Source organism: Eufriesea mexicana, unplaced genomic scaffold (genome assembly GCF_001483705.2).
Source record: "Eufriesea mexicana isolate 0111107269 unplaced genomic scaffold, ASM148370v2 scaffold572, whole genome shotgun sequence".
Lineage (NCBI taxonomy): Eukaryota > Metazoa > Arthropoda > Insecta > Hymenoptera > Apidae > Eufriesea > Eufriesea mexicana.
The window spans coordinates 860541-876881 of NW_016908738.1; the positions used below are offsets into that span (position 1 = coordinate 860541).

The 16341-nt window shown below is 27.3% G+C and overlaps 3 protein-coding genes across 3 annotated transcripts; 1 reads left to right on the plus strand and 2 right to left on the minus strand.

The window, feature by feature from the left end:
• Positions 1-1032: 1032 nt before the first annotated feature.
• LOC108545912 (uncharacterized F-box/LRR-repeat protein C02F5.7) lies at positions 1033-3696 on the minus strand. Its single transcript, XM_017897731.1, has 8 exons — positions 3559-3696; positions 3103-3309; positions 2757-3018; positions 2549-2671; positions 1993-2154; positions 1714-1908; positions 1438-1628; positions 1033-1357 (listed from the first exon to the last, which is right to left on the minus strand). Exons 1-8 carry the CDS (start codon positions 3624-3626, stop codon positions 1192-1194), a joined length of 1374 nt encoding a protein of 457 aa, XP_017753220.1. The 5' UTR covers positions 3627-3696; the 3' UTR covers positions 1033-1191.
• Positions 3697-7431: 3735 nt separating this feature from the next.
• Positions 7432-10170, minus strand: LOC108545903 (zinc finger protein 184). The gene is made up of 3 exons (XM_017897721.1): positions 9875-10170; positions 9315-9698; positions 7432-9114 (listed from the first exon to the last, which is right to left on the minus strand). The coding sequence occupies exons 1-3, from the start codon at positions 10013-10015 to the stop codon at positions 7432-7434; spliced, it is 2208 nt and encodes a 735-aa protein (XP_017753210.1). The 5' UTR covers positions 10016-10170.
• A 684-nt stretch (positions 10171-10854) lies between these two features.
• LOC108545877 (neural Wiskott-Aldrich syndrome protein) lies at positions 10855-15616 on the plus strand. The gene is made up of 8 exons (XM_017897688.1): positions 10855-11138; positions 11667-11947; positions 12161-12454; positions 12541-12847; positions 12924-13319; positions 13406-13662; positions 13748-13962; positions 15196-15616. The coding sequence occupies exons 1-6, from the start codon at positions 11043-11045 to the stop codon at positions 13655-13657; spliced, it is 1626 nt and encodes a 541-aa protein (XP_017753177.1). The 5' UTR covers positions 10855-11042; the 3' UTR covers positions 13658-13662; positions 13748-13962; positions 15196-15616.
• The last annotated feature ends 725 nt before the right edge of the window (positions 15617-16341 follow it).

The following is a 16341-nucleotide window of genomic DNA, read 5'->3' on the forward strand; positions in this document are numbered from 1 at the left end:
AAAAATAAAAAAAAAAAAAAAATTAAATTTTTTGTAGTTAGTAAATTTGATGAAATAGAAGTTTTATTCCATGCGATAACTCTTTAACAACATGAAAAAGGAATGGAATGGTGTTCTACAATACAAAAAATCAATAACATAATAGTTTTGAATCATATATGATTCTAATGTTTACATAATTTCTTGCTAAACAAAAATAACAATAAAAGTATATTTTATAAATGGTAATCAGTGTACAAAATTTTGACTATGATTATAGATATTTTGTTAGAAAATCGATTTATATACACAAGAATTGCTTAACTGACAACTCTTAAAATTTACCATTATGTATCAATATTTTATAATTTGTATTTATTATTCTTTTTTAAATAAATAATCTGTAAATCATTTTATCAACTGTTTTTAAATATCCTAAATATTTGAATTGAACAGACACGATGTATGATATTAAACCCGAGCTAAAGAAATGTAATAAAAGAGTAAAAACATATTTGTTTCTACCATTTTTTACGATCATTATTAATACTATATATAATTCTAACTCTGACTTCCACCCTCCTCTCTCTCACGCACACACACGCGCGCGCGCGCGCACACACACACACACACTCACTCACTCACTCACTCACTCCCACTCACTCCCACTCACTCCCACTCACTCCCCCACTCTCTTTCATACATACACCTGTTGAATATAATAATGCATTTAAAATATTTCATACATACATACTAGTGCCTTTACTGGTAATGAAATTTCACTACCATTAACACAAAATAGTGTATCCAATTTGTTACATTAAAGACTGCTGATAAAATTTAATATTATCAAATTGCACACAAATATTTATATACAATATAATGGAACTGTAACACATGCGAATAAATATATTGAACACACGGAGGTTGTAAAATTAAGATGTAAACTTCAAATACTACTCTATATTCCGCATAAAAATTATGTTTAGTATTTAATAAAAATAAAAAATTGTTTATTTTTAATCCTTATGGTTATATTCATTTTCTGCGGAAAATAGATCTATTTAATAATAAAAGTATCGCGTTATTAAAGCCTCCAGAATGACTCTATATTTCTCAAATGCTTGTATCTGCCGATGTTCAGACGTGTTAAACATATACTTAAATCTGTTAATCGTGCTAAATTCACACATTTAAAGTAATCTGTTACAACTATGTTTCATCAAAGGAGGTAACTATCTTAACGTTCGGTCTTTGTGATTTGAAAGTTTCAACACCTTGCCTTGTAACAGAGGTGCCACTTACATCCAGATGCTCGAGACTCGATGCATTTAAAGCCAAATGTGCAAGACTTGAGTTTGTTACATGTGGATAATTTCTGGAATATGTAAAATACTGTTATTTATTATTGTTAAATTTATTTTATAAGTTACAAACTTCCAATATATGTGATAATACCTAACAACCAATGTTTTTAAATGTGGGTTATTAAATATTCGTTTATCTCCTTCCACAACTATGACTTCTTCTGCTGAGTTATTAATTATACGATCACATGTATCACTTCCAAGAGCACAAATTGCTCTATCTGTTATTAAACAACGTCCAAACATATAATTTTCCCAACGAAATCCATCTTCGACCAAAAACTAGAAAAGGAGAAAGAGAAAAATGAAAAAGAACTATAATAATTGTATATAAATATAATTTCTTATATATTATTAGCATAGTTACTTGTGCTAGATTTCCATCTTCATATACAGGGGGTTGGTTAAAAGCTTCTCGTTGTAATGGTCGTAGTTCTGAATCATGTAACTCTGCATTTCGTAAACTGGAAGGACATTCCAAATAAAGATGTGTTAAAGTTTTGGTACAACTAAAACATCCAACTTCGCTATCACCAAGTGCTGTATCTCGCAAGTCAAGGATCTAAGATACATAATTATTGAATTATTTGATTAATTAATCTATTGAGTGAAAATACTCATAATAACAATAAATAAAATTATTTACCTCTAATGTTTTGAATCCAAATCTTGTAGCTAAACTAGTGTATGCGACACATTCACCTAAATGGTGGCATGAATTTAGCCTTAATTCTTTTAACTTTGGCATTTTACTGATGACCAACAATGAATGTGGAGTAAACCATTGACAATTACTTAAAATTAAACACTGAAAAATATACACATATAAAATGTTATTCAAATGGTATTCAAATATATACATAATGAAAACGAAACAAACAAGAAAATAACAATATAAAAAATAAAAGAAAAATCGTAAGCAATATTATATTTAATCTGTTCTTGTATTCATATTGTTGGAATATCAATATTAATCACAGATTGGGAAGAAAGTCAGTTATTTAAAAATGAACCTACCAAATAATTATTAAGTGAAAGAACTTCTCAATTTTCAATTAGTGTAAGCAGTTCTTCTGTAACTTACAGTTATTCATTTGTAATAAAATATAAGAAGGTTGTATTTACAGCAAAAGCTAATTAAATACATAAATGCTAAAAAAAATAATTTGGAAGTACATGCAACTGAAAGGTAAGATTCTTACTGTTAGATTAGGCATATGGAAATTCATTTTGAAAAAATATGATTTATTACTACGTAGATATCCCATTTTGCAGCCTTCTAATGAAAGTTTTTCAATAGTACTTGGAAAATCTGTTATTTGAATCTGTAAACAAATGAAATAAATATTATTGATAGAAGAATTTATTATTTTTTTCTATAAAAATATCTAATTAAATACCTAAACTTACCTTGTCTCCATTAATACAATAATCCTCTATAATTAATTCTTTAAGTTGAATACATGTAATTTTAATTGAATTGAAGAAGCAAGGACTGAGTTCTGCATCATTTTCACAATATAAATTACCACGTATAGCAAGACTTGTTGTTATAGGTTGAAGAAATTTAATATACTCTTTTAAATCATTTAATAATATAGGTGTTGCTCGAAAATCCACTCGTCTCCATAATGTTTTATCTTGTGCTACTTGAGCTAATCGTTGACAAGATCTATTAATATGTAATAGAAACATATATTGTTACTTATTTTTATAATATTAATGTAATTATATACCAAAATTTTCCAAAACTTACAAACTTATTGCCATAAGATCTTTAGGATTTAAATATTTAAATATGTTCAATAGAACATCATCAGAAAAGTCTAATATATATGGATGTGTTATTATATCATTTATTTTTTCATTTGCTTCAAATCTGATACGTTTCATGTCTTCTTCACTACTTGAAGCTTTAGGAGATAAAGATCTACTGCGTTTCATTTTCATTTTTTTTTTACACCTGTGAAAAAAAAAACAAAACATTAAACTAAAACTTTATTATATTTTAAAGTATTAAAACTTTTATTTGAAATGCCAAAAATTTCAAATTTTTGAGGATAACTTTATATATAATAACTTAAAATGAATTTAAAATCTTATAAAAAAAAATTTCTACATTTTTGCATAATCATCATTTAATCTAGATTGACCAAATCATATATGCGTTTTATTAAAAATAATTTATGGATATATATAAATATATATGTACATATAACAAATTAAATGATTAGGTTTCGGGAACACTTGTTCTTCTAATGGTTTCAATTCTTCTTGCATCTTGCTTCAACAACTTTAAAAAACTGAAAGTGTTTTCTGTTTTCAAATTGAAACTGACGTAAAAACACAAAGAAAGTTTTGTTCACAAAACAGTCTAATTCTGACTGCTGAATAAGCTCTGTTTCTTTGGCTGAAACCCAGAAATAGTGATAAAATTTCTGCCAACCATATGCCACTATGATCAATGATTCTATATAATTTTTTATATATTTTATAAATAAATGTAAATATTTTAATATACTTAAAGCATTCCACTTATTAAAAAAAAAACTATAAATAATTCCATAAAAAGTTTATTTTACAATAATACCTAGAATTTTATTTGCAGAAACAGAAAATAAATAAATTATATAATAAATACACATTATAAAAGACATCAATGTTAATTTTATATCAAAAGTTTGCAAAACATGACATTATAACAATTGATATGTAATAAAATTTAGATGTTTATTAAACATAACTTTAATATTATGACAAGACATTATATATGTTATGAATTTTTATTTTAAAATTGTTATTCGTATAAATAAAATACCTTTTCTACTTAAACAAATCATAAAGATTGTTTTATTAGTGTCAAAAATCAACAAGTAATAACATAACCTTATGCTAAAAGTAGTGCCATTATATTATTGACACTTACCTAATTATTACTTACGATCTCATGTACAGATTATTATATATTGAGAAATATTAATTTAAATGTTGGCTGTTTTAACATAATGCATTTCATTTATTTAATGTATTTAAAAAATATATACAAAATGATGACTGCACACACTTTTCTGATCAAACTAAACAACTCCGTATAAACTCGACTTTAGTTCACTATAGAAACTTTTACGTGAAAACTACATAGATTAGAAATTAATTTGCAAAAAAATAAGTGAAAAAATACGAAAAGATATAACTGAAACTTTATACTCTATTCTTATATATTCAAGGAGTCTTAGAAAGCATTTAGTACGTTCTAAAATGTTTCTATAATTCTATGTTACGAATGAAAACGAAGCAGTATTCTAAATATTGAATTAATATTTTTTTAAAACTTACTTCATATTTCATCAATATTATTTAACAATTTTTATTGTTTTTTTTTACTTGAACTACAGCTAAGATAAACTACACATAATATTCACCTATTTCAGTATTTTGTTAAACAATGAAATTTCGAAATTATTAATTACTTAAAATAAGATTCATTCTTTTTATAAATTGCTAACTATATATAGTCTATACATATTTTGTACCTTTATTCATCAACTGACAATTTAAAATAGCACACTAAATTAAAATCATATTATATATCTAGAATATTAAAAAAAATACACATATCGATCGTTTTAATTCATTAATTTAGGAAACGTAGCTCGATATCTTTTAAATAATTACAATTTAATAAAATTTTATAAAATAAAATTTAATTTGAATTCATTGAATAAACGAATTTAAGCAGTATATATAAATAATAAATGTGTATAGGAAGATTGAAATTAGTCGTATACTGTTATTTTTTAATATATTATAATATATTTAAATATAGTATTAGTTGGAAAATATATACAATGTAAAATATAAAAATTAACAGTATAAATTTTAAAAATAATCATATTTAAACAATTAATATCATTTTGTTGCAAGTTGCACATAGCAGGGGGCTACTTAAAATCAAAGTATCATTTTAATGTATTATATCTTTGAAATAAATGATTTTTATAATCTTAATAATTAGGCACAAAGTATGCAATTAATAAAAGCACTGTATCTTTGGATTTAATATCTACTTTACAGTACTTCAATATAAATAGAGGTATTTTCTGCTTAGCTGAGAATACCATTTCCTTAGGAACAGTGCACTAACAGTTTTTTGTCTTACTCACTGGACTATGTTATATACAATGTTATTACTATAAATCTATGTACTTCAAATATACACCTAGTACTAGCTGATATAGAAACACAGTCTTAAACTCATTACTTTTGTTTTGATATATATGTACAAGACTTTATAGTAAAATAAAGTCTGACCAGTAATTAAAATAATTCTTTTGTACTGTAGAAAGTTCATTTACATTTTAAGACAGTTATTACACAACACAATTTCGTTATTGTATGTCCAATAACAAATGCTGCATTAACATTTAAATGAAAATTTTATGTTTATTTTAATAAACAATATGCAATAACATGGTCTGTAAAAAATACAATATGAAATTGTGCGATTAAAATTTTTCACTAATACTTGTTATATGCTGAATATAGTGAAGAAAGTGCATGTAATTAAATAGTGCTATAATAATTTGGAGTAAATTAGAAATTTTTGGTAATCTAAACTTATTTTGCAAGAATACAAAATTTTGTTTAGTATATAAATAAAATATTAATAATATATATTGGGAACTTTTGTTTAAAGATACAGTTGCCCCCTGTTTTTGATCTTGTTACATAAAAGTTAAATAAAAAGGTATAAATTAAGTAATAATGTATGCTAATTATATACAGATGCAATAAAAGTAACATGGCTTAAGAAATGTAAATTCTCTCAATTCTTCTTGATTTTGGTCAATATATGTTGAAATTTAGCAAGGAATTTAGATAATTATAATTTCCTATATACCTATGTCCAAGGTTCACTGTATGGCACGCTTCCGTTAGAAAACGACTTTAAGGTCGTAATATAGTGCTATACAATATATACATACATGCAACATACACGTATATATATGTATATATATATATATATATATATATATATATATATACATGTCGCGTGTGCGTGTATGTATATTGTATGTACGCTTAATCGAAATCTTACTTATAATGAAGCTAATCACCTGAATTTACTTTACATTTATTTTTTTGTTATTTACCCAATTTATACATAATATAAATTTCTTTGGTCTTAGATTTTGTTTCTGATTATTCTAAGTTTACATACAAATCATATAATTCTAAAATACTTTGCAAAATGGTCATAGATTGTTGCAATCACTGGTTAAAAAAACAAACACAGAAAGAAAATAATTTCATTGATTTTGGTAATTATGTATCTAATATATATAACTATAAAAAATATTGCACAAAAAACAGAACAATAATTAATATTTTTATCAAATTGATTTGATTATTTATAACATAAATCTAAATATTGATTATATCATTAATTATTAATGGAAATGTATAACAAAAACATTATACATCTGATCAAATTTATAAAAGAAAAAAACATGATTATTACTATTATGCTATTCTAATTCTATTAGTTTAAACAACCAAAATAATAGATAATGCTTTATACTTAATATTCTGATTATACAGTGATTTGATATCTTCATTTTAAGCTAATAGAATTGGAAATACATCTATAATCAGGTATTGGAACAACCTCATGACTATCTACGTACACTTAAATTTTGCAGCACACTATTTTTTAGAACATTAAATAACAGTGTGCATTCATACAAAACATAGCATGCATTTCATACATGTAATACTTTACTGGCAAAATATATGTACAATATGCTTCAAGTTAAGCTCATAAGCCACTGAAGATTCTACTTTCTGTCTGATTGATTACCGGTAATATAAATAATAAGTTATTTAACATTTAATCTGTTTAAAATAATGATATTTAAATCCCTTTTCTTGCCTTATTAAAGTACAAAAAATTTTCTTCTCAAGTAACAGCAGGTATATTTAAGAAAATATCTTTGCGCGTCAAAAATTTCTCTGTTCACATGACAACAATTTTATGATTATTATCATTTGGCAAGAGAACATAATAGACACGCTTCCCCTTATCTCATTGAAACTCTTGTATATTATTATGATACTGATTATTAAATGAACCATTTGGTTGTTCATTTCTTTCAATAACACTTTGCATTTCGACTGTTGATTCATTATTAGACTGTCCATTACTATTATTTAGGCTCCCAGAATTAGTAACATTACTTGTCACTATGTTTACATTACTTGTAGTATTAGACTGTTGTGTTTGTTGCTGTTGTTGCTGCTGCTGTTGTTGCTGTTGCTGATGACCATTTACAGAATTTTGGGAAGAATTATTATTATTCTTTGATCTATGCCTAAGTTTGTGTGTCGTTAGATATTGTTTTACAGAAAATGCTTTGTGACAAATATCACATTTGTATGGTAAAGGATCCTGACAATTTACACCATCCCCAATAGTTGAAGCATGAGTTGTTAAATGCATTAAATAGTAATGTTTTACCACAAATGACTTCCCACAAGTTTCACAAATATAAGGACCTGATACACCATGTGTTTTACGATGCTTGTGAAGATTGTCTTTTCGAGAAAAGCTTTTACCACACATTTCACACTCATGCATCTTTTCACCAGTGTGAGATACAGAGTGTCTAACTAAATGTTCTTTGCGACTAAATGCCTTTGAACACGTGGTACACACATAGGGACGTTCACCAGTATGTAATTTCCTATGCTGGTAAAGATGTTCTTTCCGTTTAAATGGTTTACCACAAACATCACAACTAAATGAATTGCTATTAGTTTGTAAAGAGTCTTCTTTATTACTACTATTATCAGAAGTTTCACTTATAAGACTCTGAACAGAGCAACTATGACCATTCAATTGATTTATAGAGGAAAAAATTTTGCCACACTCTTTACAGGTAGCATTCCTGTGAGTTTGTGAAATAACTTGAGGATTCACAGTAATTAAAGATGTTGGTTCAGGTCCTGATTTGATTCGTAGAAATTCAGAAATCTGTCCGATTGAGTTACGAGATATTGTATCATCCGATTTTGCATAATCTTTAAATTCTTTTGTATCGTCTCGAACAGTTTGTGTAACCAAAGGAGTTTCTTTAAACCCCAAATTTAAAAATACCTCTGGTGTAGCTTGTACAGTATAACCTTGTACATTTTGTGCTCCACCTTCATCCTTTTGAGTTTCAGATTGTATTTTCTGAATAATTTGCTGATTTTGTTTAGTTTCAGGTTCTGCCTTTAAAATAATATTATTATTTTGATGTACCACCTGTGTCTGAGGTTCTTGTTTAATAGGAAATTCCTGTTGTGTAGCAATTTGCACTTGTTTTTCGATTTGCTGAAGCTGTCTATGTTGTTTCTCAAATTCTCTTTGCTGTCTTTGTAACTGTTGAATCTGTTGTGTTATTTGTGATTGATTTTGTTGTTGTTGTTGTTGTTGCTGCTGTTGTTGCTGTTGTTGTTGTTGGTTGACCTGTGTTTGATTCTGTGACTGAGAAATTTGTTGAGAAATTTGTCTTTGTGATTGTATTTGTTGATTGATTTGGTTATGATTTTGAATTTGATTTTGCACTTGTTGAATTTGTGAGGTTGGACTTTGTTGATCATTAATTTGATTTTGTGCTTCATTTGATTGTTGAGGAGATACTTGTTGTGAAGTCTGTTGTTGATAACTATAATGAGTTTCTGCTGTTGCTTCTACAACAGCAGCTGCCATACCACCTGGTTGCATCTAAAATAAATTAATATTAATTACATAACCTTTTAATTAATCACATGAAAATTATTATATTTTAGAAGAATTTTAATTTAAAATAAATTTTGGATGGAGATATAAAAAAGTAAGTCAATAAAAGAATAATTAAATTTAAGTAACATTATAAAAAGATAATATACCTTTTGTTAACAAGAATATTTGCTTTATTAACAAACCTGCATGGCACATTTGTATTGTTGAACTCTTGCTTGGACTCCACTGATAATTTGTATATTAGAAGCATTTATATTACTAACAACAACGGGTCGTTGATGCTGTATTTGTTGATCATCGTTGACTATTTGATTCCCTGTTGATGGTATTACCTTTTCTATTGACTTCAATACTTCATTTTCAGGTGTTATAGGTCTATCCTTTTCTGTGTTTTTCACATAAACTTTACCCTCCTTTAGAAAATCTTCAGAGAATCGCAGTGAAGTGAAATATGATTCTAACATACCCTCTGCACTTACAACTGTTTCTCTGAATTCAATAAAATTTTCTAATTTCTTTACACATTCGTGACAAACGATTTTTGGCAAAGAATCCTCTTCCAATACCTTAAATATCAATAAAGTCTTGTATACTATTCATAAACACGAACTAATTACTTAATTAAATTACATTATTAAATAAAGAATCATGATAATTAGAAATATCTATAAAAAATTGTCTCTTTTATAATCCGAGTTTTTCAAAATCTGTTTCAGTCGAAACAAAAAATATGTAGTCTCACTTGTATAGGCAAATACGTTTGAATCTTTGTTTGAAGTTGCCGTCTGCGGCCTTCTTCCCGGAAGATGTTCATTTTGTTTCCTTCGCTGCTAGTACACAATCTGCACAGTTCGTAGTAATTCACTCTTCGATATCCAGACATTGTTTTCCCGCGGAAAACTCAATTGCGCGACCTTAAGAAAATCGCGAATAACTTTATTTCCGAAGAAATACACACGTAACAATGATCACTGTTGCACTATCATCGTTGACGATGCTGTTTTGCATATAAAATAAGATTCTGCTTGATATCGCATTTCTGAGACTACGTGAATTGCATCCGTGGCCATTTGCAGTTTGTGATTATAGCGACAACGAAGGATAACAAAACGCGCTAAAAATTTAAACTTGTTCACAAACCATGTACAAATATATATGAGTTTACAAACATAAAATAAGCTTTACTTGTAATACATTATTACAAATTCTTTTATATATAATATTGAGATCGCTATTATTTTCACATACAACAGCTATTAATTTAATTGTGCTTATTTGTATTTACTTACAACATTAAATAATAAAATAAAAGTATGTATTACAGTACTGATAGTTTTAAATCATTAGTACTATATATGTAAATATAATATATAAAGCAATAAAACAAATGTTTCAAATTTCTATTTTATATAATATAAAAAATGATAACTGTGCTTACTTTGTTGGTATAGCATAATAATTCAATTAAAACCGAAAATTATAAATATTATGAAAAGAACATTTACAAATTTTTGTATTACTCTATGACAGGTGAAAAATAATGATTTCAGTAAAAGTTTATGTGAAATACGTTATGATATGTATAACAATATTTTATGCTTTGCGAGATCCAATCTGATTTGAGAGCGAGCATATATACATCGGATGAGGAAACGTGGAACATTGAACCGGATACATGAAAATGTCATCAACTGGTAGTTTCCTGTGTAGAATAGTATCAAGAATAGCTTTAATGGGTGGTGATTGATCAGTTTTAATTCTACAATTTTGTGTCGATGCGTGCATTCAGTTTACAAAAATATGTAAAAATGGAACATATTGATGGTAAATTATGAAACAGTATCTATTGATCGAGAAAAAACGTAACAAGAAATTAGTACGATAGTACGGGGATCCTAACCTTATTAAAAATGAAGTCAGGTACTACGGACAAACATAGAGGCTCTACGCTTTTAAAAGCGGAAGAAAACGAACAAGTCTTCCAATTGATAGGAAATCGGTGCCAGGTAAGAATTATTTTGACGAAAATTTTTCGGTGCGAATTTTATAACTGTCATTGTAGTACAATGATTTTGACCTAAATTTTGCCGACCGACAGATATAGATAAACATGATCTATATAAAATTGTATATTATTTATAAGTATTTTTGATATTATTGATGTTATAATTAAACGTTAGTTTTGTTTGCTTATTATAAGAAAAAAATTAACAAAAAATTTGTTATAAATTATATTTGATACTGATATATTTAATAGCGCATAAAAAAATTTCAATTTTGTAAACATTGTAATGATTATTTTATTTAAAATTAACTTTGGTTTCATATTTTTTTTTTACATCATATTTTTCTTAATGACATTAATAGATTCATAATTATGCAAAAATAATATATTGTACAATTATGCACTTTTATCTATTTAGATCTTAAAGTAATCTTAAAAAAATAATTATATTAATATAATAGTTAATTTTTGAGTGAATAACATAGTTAATTTTAAGTGAATAAAATTATAAAATGTTTATTCCTTGCAGTGTTTAGCAGCTGGAATTATTCAATTATATTTAACTGAACCACCTTCACACAAAGAATGGATAAAAAAGACTACAGGTATTATAACATTGATAAGAGATAATCCTAGGCGTAGTTTTTTCCTTCGTTTATATTGCTTACAAAGGAAAGCAATGCTTTGGGAGCATGAAGTTTATAATGCAATGGATTACAAAGCACCATTGACTTATTTCCATACATTTGAAGCAGAAGATTGTATGGCTGCTTTTAATTTTGCAAGTGAAACAGATGCTGTTACATTAAGGTAAATTATATGGTAATTAGTAGTAATTACAATAAGGTAAATTATGAAGTAAAATAAATATGTCACTTAAAGGATTAATGTATGTTTAATTGTGCATTTAAGTTTTAAATTAAATTTTATGATAATTTATTTTTCTATTGTGTTTTAGTTAAGCGTTTTTAAATATGAAAATTAATGAAACAGGAGACCAATGACATAATTATTTATTTTTAGAAACATTCTTCTTGGTAAGCTTGATGCCAAACGTCAAAGAAAACAGCAAAGACGGTCTAAGGTAGAAGGAGAAACTCAACATGGTGCGACATTACCATGGAGAAATCAAAGCAATACATCACCTATTGCATTTAGTACAGGGTCAACTTCTAATTTATTAAACGGAACTCCAACTACAGTTGGTGTTAATAGGAGTGCTTCTAGTAGTTCTATGTATAAAAGTAAAAAGAAAAAACGAGACAAAATCAAGAAAAAATTGACTAAAGATGATATTGGTCCTCCATCCAATTTTAGGTTAGAACTTTATTAAATTATTATATTGATTTATGGTTTTAACTATAATTGATAAATGTTTTTTATATTTATTAAAACATTTTTAGACATGTTACACATTTTGAATGGAATGCCAATAGTAAAGAATTAGAATTAGAAAAACTTGATCCACATTTAAAAATCTTTCTTGATAAAGTTGGAGTATCAGAGCATCAATTCAGAAATCAAGACACACGTGATTTTATTTATGATTTTATTGAAAAAAATGGTGGTATGAATGCCATTAGAGAAGATATATCTTCATCTATTCCAAAAACTAATGTACACCAGCTACAACAATCGCAGCAATTACAACCTCCAATAGCTCCTCAAAGACAAGAATATCCTCCACCAGTTCCTGCAAGGACTATACCTGTTTGTATAAATCTTTCTGTATAATATTATATGGTTATACAAGATAAGTAATTTTAATACAGTGATATTTTTACAGCATCAAACTCGAAGTGCTCCACCACTACCTCCAAATCGATTTAATGCACCTTCGACACCACCAAGTGCACCACCTAGTGCACCACCAGTTCATAGAACATTGCCTTCTCGACCACCACCACCTTCTTTAACTTCTGCTCCATCACTTCCACCACCTCCACCTCCACCACCTCCTCCACCACCTCCTCCACCTGCTCCAGTTCCACGCTCTAGAAATAATTTGGCTACACCTGTACCACCGCCACCACCATTACCTAATTTACTAAGTACTGATGATGGCACTGTCAATACAAGTGCTACCAATAATAATAATACTAGTAATAACAATAATAATGAAGATATTGCTGATTTGAGGTCAACACTCATGGAATCTATAAGGAGTGGCACAACACTTAGAGTTAGTACTAAAATTAAGGATTTTCAGTTATGTAATTTAAATTGTATCTTTGATTTTGATGGTTGTATGTTATTTTTATTTTATAGAAAATTGATAAGTCTGAAATAAAACAAAATCCTCCTCCTGGGGATTCTAGAAATGCTTTGTTAGAGCAAATTCGTCAGGGAATTGAGCTAAGGCCTGTCTCGAATGAAGTAAAAAGTAAAGTGACACCAATATTTCAAGGAGGATTAGCTAGTGCTTTATCAAGGGCTCTTGCTGAGCGATCAAGTGCAATCCATAGTGAAAGTGATGATTCAACTAGTGAAACCAGTGATGATGATGAATGGGATGATTAACTTAGGTAAATTAAAATTTAAAAATGTACTAAATTATACAATATAATTTAAATGACATTTTCTTAATAAAGATGTAAAATATTGTTTCAGATGGAGTATACAATTCGAGGAATAAAATAATGTATCACTGTGATAAATCTGCTATCAATAAACACATAAACAGATTAGTTACTATAAATGTATAATGTAACAATTCTGAATTTGATATCCAAAGAAGAATGAAAATCATATGTAAATGTTCCAAAAAAAGGAAATCATTTAAATGTGTTATCAGAAAGTAAGGCACAATTACATGGATAGGGCAGGTAAGGGCAGAATAAAGGTCCTAATATAATTTAAAAGAAATTGTTACATACAATAGTCTAAAAGAGGAAAGAAATATATACAAGAAATATGGTGTTATATAGCACAACAGGTATATAAAAATCGATTTTTTGTTCGGTAATATTTATTTGTTTAACTGAGAATCAATATTTGCCAAATAAAATGAGTACTATAAAAATAATTATGCCTATTCATACTGTTTATGAATATTATAGGAAATACAATAATAAATACAGTTAAGTAAGAACTAGTGCAACTATGTAGTACAGTTAATGATATTACAAATTTTATGTAAGTTCATGCCATTACTTTAAAAGTTAGCACACTTCCTGTATGACTGTGAATTGCCCTAGTTTGTCCTGCCCAATTCGTGTGAATCAAAGTACGCATAATTTTAAGTTAGCGACAATGTTAGTGCAAAATGCACATTTATGATAAAACAAAACTGTAAGCTTATAGATTTCCGAATTAATTGAAGTAGATCTACCAATCCAAATAGAATAAAAAAACAAAGGAACTATAAACGTTACATGATTCCCAGGTTAATACTCTGCGATATTACAATAATTTTGGAAATGAATCGTATAAAAAATACATCGAAACTGTATTAATTCGTAGGAACTAATATCTCCGTATCTGCGTGTATTATCATATAGGTCGACTTTTAAGAATTTCAACTTTCGTATATTATAAAATTAATTGCATTAATATATACCTGACGTTTCAAACCCAGAATCAATTCTTACGAAAGTATATGCATCACTTTTAAACCCACCAGTATATTAAATATTTACTGAAAAAATACTTTCTTGCGCTTATTATTTCAATTATAGACGTAGAAACACCTTAGCGGTGTATCTAAATAGCGACTTGTATTTAATTAGTTATAAAGTTAGTAAGTCTTTAATCATTTTTTAAACATTTTAATGATATTCCATATTTTTTCATTCTTTAACTTATTATCTCAATTCTGTCGACCTTCATTCTAAGAAAATCGCGGTCATGATGTTTCGTAGGATATGAATTAAACGAAGTAAATAAACTTCCATGACGAAATATGATCATTTTTTCATCGTTGGACAATATAACTTATTCGTTTAACTAAAAAAGCAGCGCATCAAACAACTCTTAGATATATTCTATTAAAATATGTAAATGTAAGTTTACAATTAACAATGTAGTAAGAATTGTATATTTTCACGTGTGTGATATAGGTATCGAACCCACGGAGGTGAGATGAAAACCAAGAAAATTTTTTTATGGGAATGTATGAAGCACAAGATAGAATTTTACGCCACTATGGAGAAATCCTAGTCACACAGAAATGAGAAACAAGAATATGTTAATTATTAGTTATTGTATTTTATTATATTCTATGCAATATTATTGTAACGTAAATACTGTTCGACGTCCGAACTTCTCGTTCGATTGACTAAAAATCACAGTTGCAGGATTTTTACCTCGATTAGTGTCGAATCTAAGAAGATGAGTGGGTAATGAAGGAAAGGAGAGCTATAACTGTGTTTGTTAACTAGAATAGAGAGAAAGTAGCGAGAAATGTTGAAACAAAAGACTTGTTACGGATGATAAGTTAATAAGATTGTATGGAGAATGAGAGAACTACAAAATTTTACTTTGAACGCATTATATAGAAGTACTGTTGCATTTAAGAAAAAAAAGAAAAAGAATTATCAATGGACATACATTTTTGTCCAATTTTAGAAGTACATTGTTCTTCTATTGAATGTACATATAACATAGTACATGTTACAAATCGTATTCGGTTTGTATTGTGACTACCAAATGTCAGAAACTATAAAAAGGAACATAAAACAATATCAATTTAATTTAATATGCAACTACCTTTGACCGTTTTATTTTTTATATTATCTAAAAAATAAATTCATGTATAATTTATGGTGCAAATTTTATGAACTAACACAGAACGAATATTTCTTCCTTGTTACTATGAAAAAATAAAAAATTATACCGCTACAGAGATGATACGATTCATAGAAATAGGAGAAACTTAAATCCGTTATGTGTAGATACTTCTAAAAGAATCGTTGAATATACATTAAAGTAATGTTTATACTATTTATTTAACAGTCAGCTTTTATATGTACTGGAAATTAGGTTAAGTAGATCAGATGTATATATTGGTCTAGCTAAATATTTTTGCTATGAATATGATGAGACAAATAAAATATATGTGAAGTAAACATATTCTACTAAATATATAAACATATAAATTAAAAAAAAAGAAGTAAACATTAAAATTTTTTAATTGGATTCATAATGATAATTACCTATTTTACTTATAAAATTCGACTTTTGTAGTTGTATTAAAACATATGAAA